The sequence below is a fragment of the Dysidea avara genome, chromosome 3, assembly GCF_963678975.1.
Source record: "Dysidea avara chromosome 3, odDysAvar1.4, whole genome shotgun sequence".
Lineage (NCBI taxonomy): Eukaryota > Metazoa > Porifera > Demospongiae > Dictyoceratida > Dysideidae > Dysidea > Dysidea avara.
Window position 1 is genome coordinate 14,250,448 of NC_089274.1, and position 20,898 is coordinate 14,271,345.

The 20,898-nt window shown below is 35.9% G+C and overlaps 1 protein-coding gene across 4 annotated transcripts in view; it reads left to right on the forward strand.

The window, feature by feature from the left end:
- The window catches only part of LOC136249509 (guanine nucleotide-binding protein G(s) subunit alpha-like), a 53,218-nt gene extending 35,286 nt beyond the window's left edge, over positions 1-17,932 (forward strand). For 3 of the 4 annotated variants that reach the window (XM_066041538.1, XM_066041536.1, XM_066041539.1), the window contains 9 exons: positions 117-214; positions 834-894; positions 1,972-2,045; positions 5,208-5,263; positions 8,508-8,575; positions 8,677-8,726; positions 8,852-8,973; positions 11,976-12,037; positions 15,936-16,380. In XM_066041538.1, coding sequence (XP_065897610.1) covers positions 117-214; positions 834-894; positions 1,972-2,045; positions 5,208-5,263; positions 8,508-8,575; positions 8,677-8,726; positions 8,852-8,973; positions 11,976-12,037; positions 15,936-16,088 — 744 coding nt within the window. In that variant the 3' untranslated portion in view covers positions 16,089-16,380. Of the gene's footprint in view, positions 1-116; positions 215-833; positions 895-1,971; positions 2,046-5,207; positions 5,264-8,507; positions 8,576-8,676; positions 8,727-8,851; positions 8,974-11,975; positions 12,038-15,935; positions 16,381-17,680 lie in introns of those variants that run through there. The other variant, XM_066041537.1, reaches the window with a different exon arrangement.
- The last annotated feature ends 2,966 nt before the right edge of the window (positions 17,933-20,898 follow it).

Consider the following 20,898-nt stretch of genomic DNA (forward strand, 5'->3'; position numbering starts at 1 on the left):
CATGAAAACAGCAGTATCGGCCCGATACCAATACCGATACTAGAATCTGTGTAGCCCTACCATAATTGTTATGTTGGAACACAAAAATCATATTATAACATTGTTGTGGTTTCAAGGAGTTCTTCAACCACTGCTTGAAGCTATGGAATGACCCAGGGATGATGGCATGCTACTCTCGTTCTAACGAATATCAGCTGATGGACTCTGCACACTAGTGAGTGTCTGATGTATGCATGCATATAATACACGTGACACATAGTTTTTTGATCATTTTGACAAAACAACTAATTTTTAAAATTGCACCATCACAAAGTAGCTACATTATCTAGTTAACAATTTCCACACTTTCAATATTATCAAACCTACTTTCTGGAGCTAGACTTCTATAGATAGGTATGTAAGGGCTGAACACAGTTTATGCAGTGGCCATGGCAAGATCCTGGAGTTGCTGTTGACTTGACCTGCCTTGCTAAGTTATAAAAATGTTATATTCATTTATTATGTGCTATCACATTGCTAACCCCATTCTGGTGCATGCCCCCGCTTCACGTCTATGTGGGCATTTTTGATACAATTACACTCATGAGTTATATAACCTATCTAATGACCAGATATTGTAACAGCTGCTTTTTTTACCATAAAATTAATGGTTCGTTCATAGTGAAAATTTTATTTATGTAACCACCACAATCAGAAGTTATTACCATTTAATATCCTTTATCTACACAATAATTGTGTTCATAATTGCTGTCACACAAGTTGAGTATCATGCAGACAAATAAGGTTGTACAATATTAATTTTATTTACATTGAATGAAATTCTTTTCTTGTAGTTTTATGGATCCGCAGAAGTTCAAAGATATTTCTATGCCAACTTATCTCCCAACCATTCAAGTATGTGAGATCATTACTAGCAAGAGTTCATAATATAAAAAGAGAGGAGAGTGTCCTACTACAGTATAGCCTGTATAAACGTGTATCTCGAAGTTATGATGCAATACCTATAGTCACTTTCAATGTGTTAGTTGGTCAGGGATGCACTCAGCATTAAGTTTCAATAACCATTATAGTTATGGCTTCAATAAGCAGTCCACTGATGGCATTGTCAACACTACTTAACGCTTTACGTGTTGGCATGATATCCTAAAGAAATCAAAGTTTTACTGCATTACTTCGAGATGAGATACGCATTTATACTGGCTATACTGTAGTAGGACACTCTCCTCTCTCTTTATGTTATGAACTCTTGTTACTAGTAATCTATACAATGAAACTGAACTTCATCTTAAAAATTTATAGCAACTTATTGGAAGCATTTCAGGTTGTCCTGAAAGCATGTTTGGTTATACCGTAGACAATAATTATAGGGATTAGCAACGGTGACATCATTCTCATAGGAACTAATAGTTTTATGTACAGGGAATCCTTGTTACTGGTTTAACTTGTCTTGGTTACAAATTCAATAATCGACAAAATCAACACTTAGTTCATAAAATATATCCTTCATACAAATCTTCAACCATTGTGGACTTTGAAAAAGCCCTGTTAGGGTCCTTAGTAATAGCGCCACAAAAATTATTGGTGCCATACCAATAATGATTTTTAGTAAAAAAATCATACCTACAATAGAACCTCAGTTATCCGGACCCCACTTGTCTGGATTCTCGATTAACCGAACCACGGAAATGACTGCTCTATTAAAGTAGTGACTGTTTCATTAGGGTAGTTGAATAATATATTTTACCAATGCTATTAGGTTATTTATACACAGTTTCAGAGATATGGACTTTTCAGACTTATGGACCACTCCTGGTCACAAGGGGTTCGGATAACTGGGGTTCCACTGCATACGTATTGCAAAAGTTGATGTTACAACTGTACTACACATATGCGTGCGTGCGTGCGCGTGTGTGTGTGTGTGTGTGTGAGAGAGAGAGAGAGTGTGCACATGTACTTTATAATTGTTCATAGGACATCCTTCAATGCCAAGAAAAGAGTCAAGGAGTATCTGAATTGAAATTTGAGTTGGATGGCCACATAGTGCAGTAAGTGTGATTCTTCAATGATGTCTCTTATTTCACTATTTTTAATACATGTTTTAAAATAAAAAATACAATGGTACAGTATTAGTTTGTTGAGTGTATTCACTTAATCCTGAATACCTCTTGTATTCTCTGCAGGCCAATGCTTTTTTGATTAGATTATATCTACTATATGGGTACATTTTCAAGGGCCAAACTTTTGAAGTTGCTTTTACAAATATATACTTTCAAGAAAGGTATAACAATTCAGTACATACTGTTCATCCCTGAAAACCACACAAGCCACTATAGTAACTTTACATTATCACATAGTGATTTGGTTTGCCATACATTATTACATTTTTGACTGGATCTGTGAAAACCCGACATAATGGCACATTTTTCAAATTCTTATATTTACAATCCACTTAGCCAAGTGTATGCTCTGGCCAAGATTCAGCCTTGTATGCCAACAACTTTAGGAGTTAAAGCCCTACAAAGTAGCAACAACAGAAAGATCGATTTGTACAGCAAGTATTGGGAAAATAAATAACAGTTGCTTACAAAAACAACTGTAACTTACAAACGCTATGTAATACAGAGTCGCAACTTGCACCATCGTGTTCGCCATGAATAGGGGAGTCCATTAGTAAGTTTTTCTTCTGTTACCTTTCTTCACTACATACAGAGATGAAATCAGTGAAGAAAGATCGATCATGTACTATCACTTTGACATGACATATAAAACAAATGCCCATAACTCATGTATCCTTTAGTCTACTGCTACGAAACAAAGATTTTCAAACTCCCCTTGAATAGGCAAATGAGATGATATCCATGTTTTCATCATTACACCCAGAACAAGGCGCATAAATTATTATTTTTTATTTACGTTTGCACAAATATTTTACCAATTGTAAGTAATAGCCTATAAGCTGGCGCCATTACGTATGTCCGATTTTTGCAGATCTGGTCACATTTAGTCCCAATAGTTAGAGTGCGATTAATCCCAGATCATACTGGTTGTTTATGTACTTGTACCATTAATCTGACAATATGGTGTGATTCTATTTACCATAATGATAGATGCCCATAACAACAATGTGGTTGCTTAGCAATGGTTGCTAGGTATCCATTGCTGAGGTAAAAGTCATTTTGCACCATAGCAAAGATTGTTTGCAACGTGTAATCAGTCTTGCCATAGTTAATTTTTATATTTCTGTTGCTTAGTAATGGTTACTAGTGTGGAAGGTGGTCGCTGTGTGATTAGTAGGTTATCACACACATTTTGTGCAGTTAGGGAATAATTATACTCGTAACAGCCAAAATTGCACTCAAATGTGTGTGATTACCTATACTAATTATGACTTCAAATGAAGCATGATAAGTTTTATTGCTGTGTTAGCATAGAGAAAGGACCAATTTCTACAGGGAAAATAAATATCAGTCTGTATATGCATCATAAATGTACCTGTTCATTTTTTGATTCCTAGTCATGTCTGAAAATAATTGGGATAAAACTTGTGTAACCAGCATGTAATGGAATCTTGTGAATAAAATGATTCATTGCCATAACAGGGGTGATTATATTTTTTCAGTGTTGATTTGACAAATTTCAGACCAGCTTTATGGTTGATCTGACGCTGCTATTTGCCTCAAAATGGTTGTTTACACTGTGGTGTACAGTGACCCCATCTGGTTTGTAAATCTCTTAGCAACAAAACATGTTATTATGTCAACTAGAAAAACTATGTAAGTGAGAACCACAGCCTACACCCAACCTTACCTGACCTGACAAATGTCAAACCAAACAAGGAAAATGGGTGGCAATCTTGCTAATTGGTCGGTAAATAGCTGATGGCAAATAGCTGATGGCCGACTGTTATAATCACCCCTATGTAAGCCGGCTAACAAAATGGATTGATTTTATAAGAGTTAAAAAATATATCTAATTTTTATACCATTAAGTGTAGCAAACATGTAATCAAAATACTCTAATAGTGCAGTCATCCTCAGTTATAAAAATCATGCTGCAATATTGTTTTTAAAAAAAGCACTGTCAATTAAATAGTTCATACAAGCATTCATAAAACACATTGTGTTGTTCCAGGAAAAAGGGTAAAAATCCGGCCTAGATTAGCTTTAGGTGCTTGCAAATACAAAAAGAAGTAATATCTATACCAAACTGTGAAAAAAGTACAGCCTTCAACAAAAAGGTAGAGTTTAATATTTGTGAAGTCAAAGGTGGTGGCCAAGAAATGGCTGTAATGAGTAAAAACCAGCTGTTTTTGCACATTCCTTGAATTCCATTTTATTGTTTCTCTATTGTGTATCTGTAGTAACAAAGGAGTGGACAGCCAAAGTTTCAGCTTTTTATAATGAACAGTCTTGGAGTTATAGTGGTAGACAGTTGGAACAATAAATTTGATTTGTACAACAACAATACAGCAAATAAATTACAGGCGCTTATTTGAGTATAACTTACGACTAAAACAAGCTATGAAGACAGGACTTGGCTCAATCTGTTTACTATGAGCTGGCAAATTCATCAAGGTATAGTGCATTTCCAGTACTCCTTTGTATGGACAAAAAAGGTCAAGAAATAACAATGGTAAACTTTATTTCTACCAAACTGCAAGTGCCATATAGCTCTGTTTCTTTTGCTGTATGAACACAAAACAAAGATTTTCTTATTCTCTATGACAGGTGAATCCAATGGTGTGTAACTTTTATTGATTTGAGCTTTGTTTTCAGTGCATACCCGAAGCAATTAAAATGTGTGTTAATTCTTGGCCACCATCTTTAATTTCACATCTTTTTAATTCCTAAAGGTTGTACACTGGCTGTTTTGGCACAGCAACCACTTCTTTTTGTACGTATTTGTAAGTTCCAAAAAAGGTCTACAGCTGATCAGCTTGAGGCTTACAGTTTACCTTTTTTTGTACAGCAAAAACAAAATGAAAAAGAACATATATTTATTATCTGTGTGTTAATATTTTAGCACCAGTAAATGGGACCATAGACAAGTGTCCTGGCTATCAAGATGTCCTTCTATATACCACTAAATGAGACAATAGTCAAGTGTCCTGGCGTTTCAAAATAATTTATAATATTTACCTGTACTGTTTTCTGTACTAAAAACTTTGTGAAAACAATTTCAATGCTTGTGTTGTTTTTGTTATGTAGCATAATTGATCCTGGACAAAGGAGTAATAGCCTTAAATGGCTCCAGTGTTTTAATGGTACGTATGTTGTATCTGTACTGGTGCATATTGTAGGAACATATACATATTACAAAGTGTAATGATAGCCTTTGATTATCTCTTCAACACGTAGCAATTGTGAATGTGGAATTTGTGAACACTGTAGAGTAATATTCATCATATGGACCCACAAAATATATTGGAATAAATTTGGCAATATAGGTGGTCAAATCAAAGACTCAAAACTATTTCTGAAATACTTCATAATTTTACAATAGAAAGCATTCATTCGAGCATTCACCTATCCTAAGAAAGAAGCCACCCAAGTGTAATGTGACTATTTGAGCATTTTGTATTTTAAGCTAGTAAATGCCTTTACAAACCTGATGTAATGTATTGTATTCCAGGAATTACTCTAGGAAGTATCAGGGAATAATTTTGGGAATAATAGGTAGAATTGCTAGAAAAAATAATTAAAGGCCTTAAAAGCATATTCCATGGGTCCCTACGCAGAGCTATAAGGGTTCTGTAGCTCTAGCAAATCCTCCTGTACTCCTCTATACCATGTATGCAATATATAGCACATCTGTTTCCCTTATTTCAGTATTAATATTCATATAATTATTATATAGTTTATATACTAGCTATACCACATGTATGTGGTGGGTACTGTACGAGTATACATTGTTGTACTGCTTACAGTTGTACTGCTTACAGTTGTACTGCTTACAGTTGTACTGCTTACAGTTGTACTGCTTACAGTTGTACTGCTTACAGTTGTACTGCTTACAGTTGTACTGCTTACAGTTGTACTGCTTACAGTTGTACTGCTTACAGTATGTATGTAGTGTATGCTAATGATATGAAATGCACTCACAAGATCAGAATACTCTATTAGAGCAGTCAAGAACTACAGTCAAGTGCAGCATTTAAACTTTCATAGTTAGGCACTGGAGAGCAAGAGGACAAGTCAACACATGCAAACAACATCTATTTCATATATTTATAGGATTGCTGGCTTCGTTATATCTATATCACATTGACGGCTGAATTCCTAGCAACTACTAGCCGAATCACCAAATTGCATGATATTTTTCATAGAGCTAATTAGTTACAGATATCTAAATATGCACTATAAGCTATAAGGAGTTTGACTATATTGTTTAGACAATGGAGTTTGAAGGATGCTTTGATATTTACAAAGTATATGCAGGATACAAAAATTCTGGTAAGAGACCTATACACAGTAAGGTCTTACTGAGTAAGACACCTAGCCAGAGGCTTTGACAAATAAATTACATACTTTGTGATTTAGGTGTTGTGCATGCATATATGTATGTATAGGTAAGACATGCAGTGCTAGCATTCTTCAGTGGATAAACAACCTGAAGGAATGATGTAATAATTACTGAGGTAGACATGTCTTATAGTTATTTAGACAATGGCCCCTGTAACTGGAATTCTGTTAGTAACCCACACAGTATGCAATTTGTTTGTCAAATATTTGTGGGTAAGACACCTGTGTACAGGGGTAGGTAAAAACAGTGGACCCAGGCAGGACCAGGGCACCCGGGGACCCACGGAAATCCAACTCTGCTTGGAATTTTATACACTTCACAGTATTCTATATTTATACTAGGTACCTTTACAAGTAGTCTTGCATGGCCAATTCACTTTTTCTTCCCTCGTGGCGTCTCGCATGATGTTTACACCAAGTAGAAATTATAAGCGCCTCTAAAAAGTGTCTGAAGCTGACTGCATTTATAGGCCACTGCCTGCTGCACAGTAAGCACACTAGTCTATTATGCCGCCTCACTACTAGAGTAGTTTAGGAACATTGTGCCAATGCACCATGACGTATGAAGAACTGCTGGAACTTGCTTAACTTGGCTTAGCTGGTAATTGTTCACCTGCTGCACAATGAGCATGCTAGTCTATTATGTCACCTAGCTACTGAAGTTTAGAAATATTGTGCAAACAAATACTCTGGGAAAATAGCGAGTGACCTGTAATTAATGCAGTCAGCTTCAGACACTTTTTCAGAGGCGCTTATAATTTCTAATTGGTGTAAACATCGTGCGAGATGCCGTGGGGGGGGAAGTGGATTGGCCATGCAAGACTGTTTGCAGAGGTACCTAGTACAAGTTTAGAATACTGTGAAGTGTAAGAAGTTCCAAGAAGAGTTGGATTTCCGTGGGTCCCCGGGTTCACTGTTTTTACCTACCAGTGTATAGGTCTCTTACCAGAATAAAAACCTTGCATACATTGCAAATATCAAAGCATTCTCCAAATCCCATTGTCTGCCATGCTACATCCAGTCAACTGTCAACTCCACTTGTTTCCATTGATGTATAATAATTTCTTGAATAGTTTTCAACTCAAAGAATAGTTTAATTCGTCTATTCTAACAACTAACACTAACCAGTGATTACATAATAATCATGCACAGTGGTCTGGGAAGGATCCAGTTATCCCAGAAATGGTACCATTATAAGCCTATATAGCTACTTTTAACATTTATTTATGTATTTATTTATTTTACTTTACTGGATAGACAGATAGTGTCTGACATATCCAGGGGACCAGCCCAAAAGCAACCATATACATTATATCTATACAATGATATTTGTTATAAAAGTCAATCAAGAGTCGAGTTAATTATTGCGTGCAGCTTGGATTTAAACAGGGTAGAGTGTTACTTTCAATCAAGGCACTAGGCAAATCATTCCAATCTTGGATTATTCTTGGAAAAAAGCTATACTTGTAATAATCACAATTGGTAATAGGTATAACGAAATGTAGAGGGTGGTACTGACGGATAGATCGTTGGGTTCTGGAGAAATAAGGTGATCATTTATTGCATCTTGCTATGAAATGCATGAAACATTTTGTGGTGAAGCTAAATTTTATTTCTTGCATGATTCATAATGCCATGCCACTGTATCACAGCTACGGCTGTTAATAAGATATGAATGTTCTGATCATTCTAAGACCTGTTGAAAATGCTTCCTTAGAATTCATACTTAAGGATGAGCTACGTACGTACAGGGCCTACAACTGTGCTTATTGACGTTAATAGTCATCATAATGGCTACCAGATACTTTAAGATTCTAAGATAATAAGATCATATTATAAATAAATATGCTTTCAATAAATACACTTTAAATAACCTTACAACATGCATAAACAGAACACTTAATTAATCTTGGTGAGATTGGCACACACACGTATCCATAGATGAAACAAAATCAGTGATACTTAACATGTAATACTTCTCTACAGGTGTGACCTCTATCTTCTTTTTCGTGGATTGTAATAGTTACAATGTGTGCTCGCAAAATCCAAATAAAGTAAGAATTAACTCTGAGGATTATATTGTTCCTTTTTGATTTTTGTATGAGATATTGTAAGTTCCATCTATTGCATTACATGAGTTGTCAATTATATATAGAACCTATTGGAGGAATCTGTGGATCTGTTTAAGAGTGTCTGGGACAGTGAGTACGTCAGTTTAATGCATATTAGTATGTAATTTGTCACTGTAACTTAGATGTTAACTCAGCTCGGCTATAGAAATTTGTATGTACAGTGTTGTGAAATGTACATTATAATTGTGTTCCACATAGATGGTTAAAAGAGGCTTCAGTAACTATGTTCCTCAACAAACAAGATTTACTGAAGCAGAAAATAATGGAAGGTCATTTCAAGCTAGAATCTTACTTTCCTGAATATAAGACAATTTCAAAGGGTATGAAATTACTGTACCGTATCCTGTGACAGACTCCTGACATACTTGTATGTATCCGGCTAAAGAAATTTTTTAAATATATTTGTGTGTTAGACTGTAGCATATCTAATTCTCATTGCATACAGCTAAGACTATGTGTATATTCAAGAAACACTATATATTAACTCATTCCATAATAAGCTCTGTGTTTATCTATATATATATATAAAGCTGAAAAGCTGTCTGTCTGTCCATCCGTCCATCTGCTTTGTTACACCGCTAACTCGACACAAACAAAGCACATATCAACATGGGACTTTAACAAACTTAAGCGCTCATCATCTGGCAACTCCAAGTTTGTTGTTACAAATCGCTGTGTGCTTCCGTTCATTCTGTATAAAGCATTGAAGGTGTTGTGTAGAGGAAACTTCAGATACATTCCTGTTAAAACCACAAACAAACAGTCAAAGTGGTAGCGCATGGAACTGTTAACCCAAAGGTCTAGGGTTTGATTCCTGCCCATGACAACTTTTATTTTCTTCCCAGTGCCACCTTCATTGCTAACCACATGATAAACAGCTCAGTTGGTAAAGTACCTCCCTGAAGTTGTTGCAGTTACTGCTGTGTAGGGTGTGGGTTTGAATCCCGCCAGTCACAAAACTTTTTTGTTTTGTTTTATATACCTTTTTGGTGCATACCTTTTCTAACTCAACTTTATTTTTCTCATAGTAAGTTCATCCTGGTATTGTTTCACAGCATATTTTTGATAGGTATAGGGTAGGCATGGACAGGCCAATAGGGTGCATGTTTGTTTGTCTGTGTGTTTGTCCTGTGTGTTCTATTAGAGTAAGTGCGTAACTCCAATTCTTTGTGATGTTAACTACTTATAGCCAGGAAGTGTGTACCTGTGTATTAAGTTAATTTTGCTCAAACTTTTGTTTACAGTATAACTACAACTGCTTTAAATACTCTTTGTTGACCATGTGCCTGCATGATACATAATTTGCACATGTCTTGATAATTATTGGTTTAGCTTTCATGCAATTCTGCTGTTTAGTTAACCCCATGTTCACATTATTAGGCTTGCATGATGGTGGAATAAAGTTCATGTGAAAGATACCACCATGCATGCTACTTTAGGACATGATTTTTAATGCTTCATTCCTAATGCATTGATTCGTGTTATTGTGGTTAATGTGAAAATGTGAAATGGTCCTGCACTTAGCTGTAGGGCACCAATGCTAGTATAGGTATACAGGTGATATATAAAAGGACATATATTGCTCTATGGAATTCAGCAGACTTATAATTAGCTCCTTTATATATGTAAAGTGAGATTTAGACCACCTGGAAGACTCCTAAATGTTCAAGCATAAATCAGATGGCTGCAGGATAGAGGTTTCCCAAGTCCAGTTGTGGATTTTTTTTCTTTTCTCTTTTCAAACATACTTAACTTTACATCTTCAAACAGGCTGTAGACCAGGTTTCCCACAGATCTTCAGCACTTGTGCTGTAAAGCCTAAATACATAAATAAATAAATGTGTTTAGCCCAATGAATAACTGGTTGTATAAAGAAACATTTTTTATGTGAAGCATATAGACAATGCTGAAACTAACTCTCTCCCCCCCATAGTCCATGGAGTTTGAACCTATACCAATCAATTCAAATCAATCTATCAAATCAATCAATACGTCTCTGGATATCAACGCATGAATCATGAACCACAGTAGTGGTTCATAATAGAGATCGCCTATGTTTTTTCCAAAATCCTAATGGAACACTCAACTAAACACCACCTTAGAAATCTTTTCCAACCTCAAAAGAAGCCTTAGAAGTTAATTTGGAAGAAGTTTAGGTCACTAGCAAAGATGAAGTCAAAAGGACTTAATAAAAGTACCTTTTTATAGATTTAAAATCTGCCATATTGAACCATTTTGTTCATCTTATTATTTTTTCCCACAAGGCTAGAGGAAAATGTGAGTACTTTTTGGGGATAAAATCTACATAACTTTCCTTCATATGTCTTTCTTCATGTCCATTACCTATTTTTAAATGCATATTACAATGATAACACCCATTCTCAAGCAAATTTGCTTCTTGTAGGTTCACTTTGCCATTGTTTCTGACTTAGTCTCTGCAAGGGTAACCAATGTATTAATAAGTATCCAATCTATTCATGTTAACACATTCATTTGGAAACCCTATATCATTATTTATGTTTAACCACAATATATTAACCAGAGCAACAATTTACGTTGTTGTGTACCATTGCATACTTGACTCACTGTGATTACATAACTGCACAAGTGTACATGCCTATATGATAAATCTGAAGTCATACTATTGCTGACCACAGCATGCTGTACACTGCCTATAGTTGGATGTGTCATAGCTATATAGTACAAAGTACATTCAATAGTAAGGAAACAATACACTGGTGTTTGCTAACTCTGATAATATTAGCTGACTACTTAACAGCTACTGTACATGACTGATTTTGATATACATGTTTAGTACTGTGTAATATCAAGCACCACCAGCACATCTTATTATCATGTTAGCTATCCATAAATAGATTTATAAAGTAAACAAACTAATGTAAAAGTAATTTTAAATGGGAATAGAGAGCACTGAAAAAAGTAAAGAAACAAGAGTCAAACAAGCCAGCATGTTAAACACACACAGATCTCTATTTGGACTAAAATATATATTTATACAGAAGCATTTTCAGTATATTTATCTGCCCCTGATTTATGGAGAAACTACTGTTTTTTCCTTAGTTTCTACCATATCCATTGAGTCCAAATAGAGATCTCTGTGTGTTTAACATGCTGGCTTGTTTGACTCTTGTTTCTTTACTTTTTTCAGCAATCTCTATTCCCATGTTTTAACTTTTAAAATTACTTTTAGTACAATATTTGATTGATCTTGATAATGTTACACAGTGCTAGCATTTCATAGTGTACTAGTATGAGTTTTGTGTTGCTATTGTGCGTACATGCTCAAACATTTCTTTAATAGATGTTAGCAGTGAGTCACTGGAAGTAGAAGAGGCTAAGGAATTCATCAGAGACCTTTTTATGGTGAGTATATATATATATATATATAGCTGCCAGTGGATAGTGGGTACCCACTTTAAACTTGACCATACATAGTTGCGTGTTATTTTCTGACAAGAACAACAATTGGTGTGTTTTCAATTTTTTAAATAAAGAAATTGACAAGTGGTAGCTTGTGGTAGAGTCAACGGGATTAATGCAATACATGGATGCCTTTACAGTGTGTAAGTTCTTTCATTGCTTAGTAGATTTACATACCAAGCCATTCCTGTGCATTAAGTCTGTTCTTCATGTTATTTGTTTACTTGCACACAGAAGAATTATAATATAATTGTTTCACTTGATAAAGTTTAACTTGTTAAAACAAACTTTATAATATTTTAAACCTGGGCGGGTGCCTGGTTTACTGAAATTGTTTTCGTAAAAGTGTGTGTGTGTGTGTGTGTGTGTGTGTGTGTGTGTGTGTGTGTGTGTGAGTGTGTGTGCGTGCGTACGTGCGTGTGTGTGTACCCATCTATCTATCTACCTATGTTTGTCTGTACGCTCCCACGTGAGCAAATTCGTTAAATAATGGTAAAAGCAGCTTTTACGTAAGAAATAAAAACGAAATGAAGTCTGTATTAAACTTCTACACAGGTGAACTTTGCTCTGAGGTAGTTTCTTTTTGGCAGACTGAAATACAGGTGTGGAGACTTTCCTGAGACTTTATAAACTACCTTCCCTTTGAGGTTTTCAGGCGTTTAACAACTGAAAAACAATGGTGCAGGCCTCGTACACTACCAGGAATAGCCTATCGCATTGAGTTGAAAGGGGGCATATCCCTTATGTACGCAAACAAACATGAAGAGCAGCTTTGAGGCTTTGTCGAGAGAATTTGTGGGAAAAAAAAACAACTATAAAACAGTTTAGAAGATACTTCTGTGTGTAATATGTTGGTAAAAGCTGTTTGTTTAACAAGCGCTTCCTTAGCAGTGCATAGCAACGTAATTGAATGAATTGCAAAAATTTCATGAATTATAAAATACAAGACTTAGCTAATAATATTATTGCACAACCCAAACTACCCTATTGTAATATGGTAATACATAGTTGGTTAATTCATAGTAGCATATATGGTTAATTCCAGATAAGTTAGCAACTGCATGGCACCTGGTTTTTAGAAGTAGCACATCAACTTGTTCAATTATGGTGTGGGATTATGGAATCAATTCTATCAGGCGAGGAAATGCACCAACATTGAAGGGAGTCTTGTGTAGTAGACTCAAGTCCAGTTTTTCCCCATCCCAAAATCCATCTCAAGACTAACTTGGGATGTGATAGTGTGGAGTTTCATTAGGATTATTAGGATGGCCTTAGAAATCCCTGTGGCTTCAGTCAGCCAAGCCTCATGCAATTGGAAACCACATTTTGTAGCTGATCATAATTGTATAGTCATATAGGAGAACCATGGAACCCTTCACATCTACCAAACAACCACCATCAGTGGACGGCAATCGACAAGTGAACAACATCAGCTTGACATTCATGGACTATAAAAAAGATTGACTGTGTATTGTGTGCATGGCCATGCAAGGATAGTTAGTGTTGGTGTCACGGTAGACAAGCGCACATTATACAGAAACCAAGAAAGTTTTTCAGGCATTCGTAGCTGAAATGAAATGTACCATTTAATGGTGAAAATTTTTCCTGGAGTGGGGTACATTCCACAATTATTTATAGTTCAGGTAAGGTCCCCAGCCATCTTATGTACCTACAAAGTTTGCCTTACATTATTTTCTATAATGTTTGTACAAATCAGCTAAATAATTGACAAATTAAATGCTATTTCTGGCAAATCACAGGTGCAATTTGATGTCACGTTAAAAGGTAAACTGCTTGCAAGAGTATTGAATGGTTAGTAATCAGATTAGCTATCATAGTGCATGCGGTTTGAAAATATTAGGTAATAGATTATACAGTTAGTTAGTTGTATCCTGTTGAATCCTACCACATCTAAAAGTTATATTTCCCATTTGCTTACGCCATAGCCTATTAATTATAGTTGTGGTCATAATCAATGACTTTTGCTAGATCCTTTTATTTCTTAAGTCAACATACACTGACTTGAGTGATAAGAAGCCTGTAACTAAATGTTGTCCATACCACTATTCACCATTAGTCTTTTTGTATGTAGATTGAAATTATACCTGCCCTGCAATAACCGAAACTCACTGTGAAAATAACATACTTGCACAAACTCTATAATTACTCTTTGATTAAACTCCTATAGCTACTTGCAAATGATAAGAATCGATTTTCATGTATTCTGCAAGCATATACATGCACTCACATTGGCCGGAGGGCTTTAGCAGCAGACAAAGCTTCAATCGATAATCAATTCTTGATTCCAGTGGCTGGACCTTCAAGATGGGTGAACACACCTACCCACAAGTTTCACCCCCATGCAACTAACCAGCACAAAATTCAAATCTGTTGTTAGTGGGCTCTGCATACATTTTAAAGAATCTAGATAGCTGTATACTATGTACACTGCGGTTCCCTTAGCTGATTTCACTAGTCTATAATGAATGATATAAAAGCTACAAACATTGTGTAGAAACCAACTTATTACACCTCTTCATCAGGCATTTTTCAAACTCTTTTACTACCTTAATTATGTTAGTATACAGCTCTTTATACTTCAGCCTGGCCACCAGTTCATCTCAAACATGCATTCACTGATTTGCCTGGTAGTGGTGCCAAGTTTCATCCTTAATTTTAACCACTCATACAACAGACTACATACTGTATAAATTTTGTGGTACCATCCCTGCCTTATTTTATATGTTTTGATCATCTGTTGCTATCCATTAAATAGAAAAATACTATTTGGATCATGTAATGTACTTGTTGAACATTTCCTAGTAAACTGCAATCTCAGATTTTCAATTTACTAGCAAGGTAACTATGCACAATTCTGTCTTGTGTTTTATTACAATGACAAGTGGGTGATGCTGTCCGACACATCCACTTGTTAACTTCAATGGATATTTAAAACTGTATCTGTCAAAATCTGGCATGACAGTTAGTGTAAGCAATGATTTTGAGATAATTCTATAACTTTATAGATACGTACATTCAAGCAGTATATAATCATACGTTAATAATTTTGTGGTTTATGGTCATTAGGTAAATGGAGGTAACTCTGTGAATATTTTCCATTCACATTCATAACTTATGATCAATGAAACCAATTGCAATGGGTACAAGCAACATGTATTTATGTATACCAAATTATGAGTGATTCAACTTAGCTATTACGGAGATATGGCTGTATCAAAAACACATATAGGGTAGCTTCATGAATTTCTAACATAAAGCCAGCAACACCACCAATCTTGCTGTAATTCATCACTTTGTTAGAAAATGTGCCAGAAAAGCAATTCAGTCCTTCAACTAAGCTGCAACTACCTTGTAGCACTGCCTCGAGTGGTTTCAAGCTTCAAGGAAATTTCATTGTGTGCTACACTACTTCAAACTAAGCTGGCATGAAAACCAGAGTAGCTACAAACTACCACTTTGATACAGGTAATCACCATACGCTGCATGATGTATCTTCAACACAAATTTTAAACTATTTTGTGTAGCAACTTAGACAGCCCATCAAAGTTGAAATTCTTGAAGTTTTTTAAGCAAATCAAGTTTAATCAGACTAAAGCTATCATAAAAACCAGAGTAGTTAGAAATTGCCTATTTGGTACAGATATAATATCCATAGCCTGGTGTATCTTCTACACAAATATTAAGTTGTTTCTTTAAGTGGTCTAGGAGTTGCAGTCCATCAAAATAAAAATTCACGAAGTTACCCCAGTCATGAAGTTACCTCCGTTTAGGATTTTTTGTGTACTCAATGAGGATATCTTTTGCTATTTCTTGGTTACAGAACATTATCAAAGCATCGCCCGATGTCAGGCGCCCATTCTACCAGTACTTCACATGTGCAGTTGAAAATGAGAATATTCACAAAGTGTTTGGTGATTGTCATCATAAAATCCTGCATGAGCATATGCGATGTAAATGTTGTTCGTTGCTGTGAAGTCAACAACTTCTAGACAACAGATCAAGTCAATTGACAACAGTTTTATTGACAAATTTTTATGCCGTATTGGTGTATTGAATGCATCTCAAAGATTTGCAGTGTCTAGTTGTAGTCAAATATGAAATACTGTATACGTGGAAATTAATACCAGCTCAAGTACATGCATGTTTGTATATACAAGCTTGTATTCAATGCAAGGTTTACACTGTATCTATATTCTCATTTTTTATTTATGTTTATTCTCCAATGAAAATTTACATAAATACAAGACATTATGATTGTTTGTGAATTCTGTAACATTGCATGAGTTCTGAATATTTCTAGTTTAGTAGAAGAAATTGGGTAATTTATATATTATATGAATGATGCAACTAAAGTATGGTACCGCTCAAATGCAATGTTGTCTCAGAGAGTGCAAGCAATTTAACATTAACTAAAGGGTGTGGCACCTGTTTCACTTGTCAGTCTTCATCCCAAACAAAATAGGATGAATGCTCGCAAGCGAAATGGATCCCATGCCCTTTATTTAGCAAGTTTTTAATTGCTCACATTCTCGCAAGATGACATTGCATCTGAGTGGTACATACCATACTATATAGTTTTCCATATATACACCCATCATTAAATCAAGCAAAATTTTCACAAATCTACGTGACACTTGTATACGTAATTCGAATAAAACATCACATTTTGCAGCATAATCATACATCAGGTCAAAGAGGTAGCAGCTAAAACAGACCAGTCTCAATTATATATATATTGGCTACCGTATATTAATTGAATATACATGTGCTATTAAAAATATATACTCATCAACTTAGAAGAGTATGGTATTTCAAGGTTACCCCAGCCAGTAGTAATGTTAGTGACCAATCATACAGATACAATTTTAGGCCCAGTTTTATATAGTATACAGTACCATACTGTTCATGTTTTACTTGTAAGAATGGTATAATGGTTTAAAAAGTAAATTGGTTTTTACTTGTAAAACTGCATGAGAGGGTCGAAGTAAAGAACAGTGTTATATTTGTCATATATAGAACGAACAGTTTACATGTCAATGTTGGGTAGATATAAAGTGGCATACACATGAGGGAAACTGGGAAATCTAGTTAGAATAAAGATTGGGCAAAATAATGTCAATTATAAACAAGATGATGGCTTTCAAGACTTCTCCATTGCGGCAATTTTCTTATTATGTTGTTTACCTGAAGTTAGTGAAGTTCTCTGTACCAGTTACAGCATTGCTTTGCATGTTCATCATGAATACAGTATTCAAAGAATGGCCTTGGGAATAATTGCACTCATGATCAGCTTTGCCTATAGTACTATATTAATTAAAATTCTGTCATGTGTTCACTCTGTATGTGCTTGCATGTGGTATTTGTGGTAATGCTTTACAGCTTACTTATAGTGGCTATGATGTGTGCATGGTGCATTCTGTACACTATTCTGAAAATATTAAATGTTTATATTGTAGTCCATATTAGGCCACCAGTATTGCTAGGCAGTAGCCAGGTGGTGCATTTGCATAGTCTGTCATTGCACCGTGAATTCCTAATCTTGTTTATTTTTCTTCTTTATCACAGAAGACTACTAAAAGGTCACCTGGTGATAGGCGTAACTGTTACAGTCATTTCACATGTGCTGTTGACACTTAACTTATCCACCGAGTGTTCAATAATTGCCGTCACGGTTTATATATATGCTGTAGACCGTGTGAATTGTTGTAAATTCAACATCTCACTGAATAACAAAAAAGTCATTACAATAATTCATGCATGACTTGCTCAAAGTGTCTTCTTTATAATTGTGTCAATATGTATATGGTAGATAACTTATTATTGCCACAATCTTGTCATGGCTGTTGAGTACTTGAAAATATTGTAGTGTGTTTAGATGCCAAGAACAATGGAAACTAAACAGTTTAGTAACTATCATGCTCTTAAGCTGTTCTCCTTTTCAGTGTCGTAGTTTTAATCTGTGCCTGATTGCATGCATTGCATGTTTGCACATTAACTGAATGATGTTAAAGGGTGATTGCATGTAGATGGAAAATCTTTTAGTGCAACACATGTCAAGGCTGGAGTACTACAAGTATATAGGCTCCCGTAATGACATGAATGAAAATGCGGTTTTCATCTTCTCAATGCATGAGCGAGACAATTTGCTGATGGCTGTGTTATCATTAAAACATTACAAGATGCCAAGCAGTTGGACTAGCTATAACAAATGGGTTATGCTGTACTAATTGTAAGATGTGGCCATTCCCTGATATCTCATATCAAGACACACGGTAGTGTGTCGTGCGGCCCAAGAAGCCGGCGCGCCACACCCGTGAGTATATTGACAGGAAGAACGAAAACGTCATTTTCACACCTTTGTATCTCAGTGATCACTTATCCGATTGGAACCAAACTTGCTACACAGTTGCCCGCCAGCCAGGGGAGTCTACATTCCAAATTTGAAGGAAATCGCTCCAGCCATTTCCGAGATACGAGCTGCCAAAGTTTCGTTTTTTTTTCTTCGTCTTTTCGCACACTTGCAAAAATTGCTATAACAAGCAAACGCGTACTCCGATCGCCATGAAATTTGGCACACTCCAACGGCGAATCCTAGCATCAAATTTGGTACAAATTCGATGAATGGTTCAGGAGTTATGACCGATTATTCGCGTAAAACAAGATCGATTTGTTGTCACGCCTACAGGGTAAACCGCTTCATGGAATGAGTTGAAAATTGCTATGTAGATGGAGTAACCATCGTAGGAGTGCCGTTTGGTCGTTTGAAAGGAATCGAGATAAAGACCATGGAGATATGACACAAAACCCAACCTGCGTCAGAATTACGCGATCGATTTTTACGAATAAAAAAGTATTAGTTTTCACGCCTACTATATAGGCAAACCGCTCAGAGCAATGAGCTGAAAATCGGTGTATAGCTGGAATAATCTTCATAGAAAGTCCTTGCAGTAGTACAGAAGAATCGGAGTACAAACCACTGAATTATGATTCTAAAGCCAACTCCGTGTAGCAAATGTGAGATCGAGATACTCTAATAGAACAGTCACCCTAATAGAGCATTCGGCTAATTTATTTACTCCATTATAGAATTTTATTACATCACAAGTTATTCTGTAGGGAGTTCAGCTGCAAACAGTTAATCTTATAGACAGTTCAGCAAGAAGCAAGTCACCATGTGGAGAGTTAAGCAAATATATCACTATAGAGATTCAGAACATTACAAGTCACACTGAAGAAAGTTCAGCTATAAACAAGTCATGCACCCTGTAGAGAATTCAGCTACAATTAAGTCACTCTCTAGAGAATTCAGCTACACAGAATTCAGCTACACACAAGTCACTGTGGAGAGAGTTCAGCTACAAACAAATTACCCTGTAAAGAGATCAGCTACAAATAAAACACTTTGCAGAGTGTTCAGCTACAACAAATCAACCTTTAGAGCAATCAGCAATGAACAAATCAACACAAATCTACCTGTAGAGAGATAAGCTAAAACAAATCACCCTGTAGAGAGTTCAGCTACAAAAAATCACCCTGTAGAGACATCAACTAGAAACTAGACACAATGTAAGGAGTTCAGCTACAAGCAATCACCCTGTAGAGAGTTCAGCTAAAACAAATCAACCTGCAGAGAGATCAGCTACAAACAAATCGCCTTATAGAGAGTTCAGCTACAAACAAATTACCCTGTAGAGAGATCAGCTAGAAACTAGACACAATGTAAGGAGTTCAGCTACAAGTAAATCACCCTGTAGAGAGTTCAGCTAAAACAAATCAACCTGCAGAGAGATCAGCTACACACAAATCAACTTGTAGAGAGATCAACTACAAACAAATCACCCTGTAGAGAGATCAGCTAGAAACTAGACACAATGCAAGGAGTTCAGCTACAAGCAAATCACCTTTAGTGAGTTCAGCTACAAACAAATCAACCTGCAGTGAGATCACCCACAAAAACGCACCTTGTACAGAGTTCAGTTACAAACAAATTACCCTGTAGAGAGATCAGGTAAAAGAATTCACCTTGTAGAGAGTTCAGCAACAAAGAAACCACCATGTAGAGAGTTCAGCTGCAAACAAATCACCCAGTAGAAAGATCAGCTAGAAGAAGTCACCTTGTAAAGAATTCAGCTACAAAGAAACCATCATGTACAGAGTTTAGCTACAAAGAAACCATCATGTAGAGAGTTCAGCTGCAAACAAATCACCCTGTAGAGTTCAGCTAGACGAAGTCACCTTATAGAGAGTTCAGCTACAAAGAAACCATCATGTAGAGAGTTCAGCTACAAAGAAACCACCATGTAGAGAGTTTAGCTGCAAACAAATCACCCTGTAGAGAGACCAGCTAGAAGAGGTCACCTAGTAGAGAGTTCAGCTACAAAGAAACCATCCTGTATATAGTTCAGCTACATTTCAAGTCACCCAGTAGAGAGATCAGCTGCAAAAAAATATCCTGTGGGGAATAATGGGCATGCAATAAATATATGTATATAATTTGTATAATTACTAATAAAATCAAAAATAATTGAAGTATTACAAATCTTCTTTAAGTTCTTTTCTTCTTCCTGTGGTAAAGAAAAAAACACATGGGTTAAAAAAGCCCCAAAGCCAGCCATAGGCCGGCTTTGCAGTATACAAATACAAAAAGAAGTGATATCTAATCAAAAACAGCCTAGCTGTAAAAAAAGGTGCGGCCCCCAAAAAGGCCATGGTGAAAAAATATGTGAAATCCAAGGTGGCGGCCAAGAAATGACTGTGATGGTAGGTTAATGGTTACATTTTAA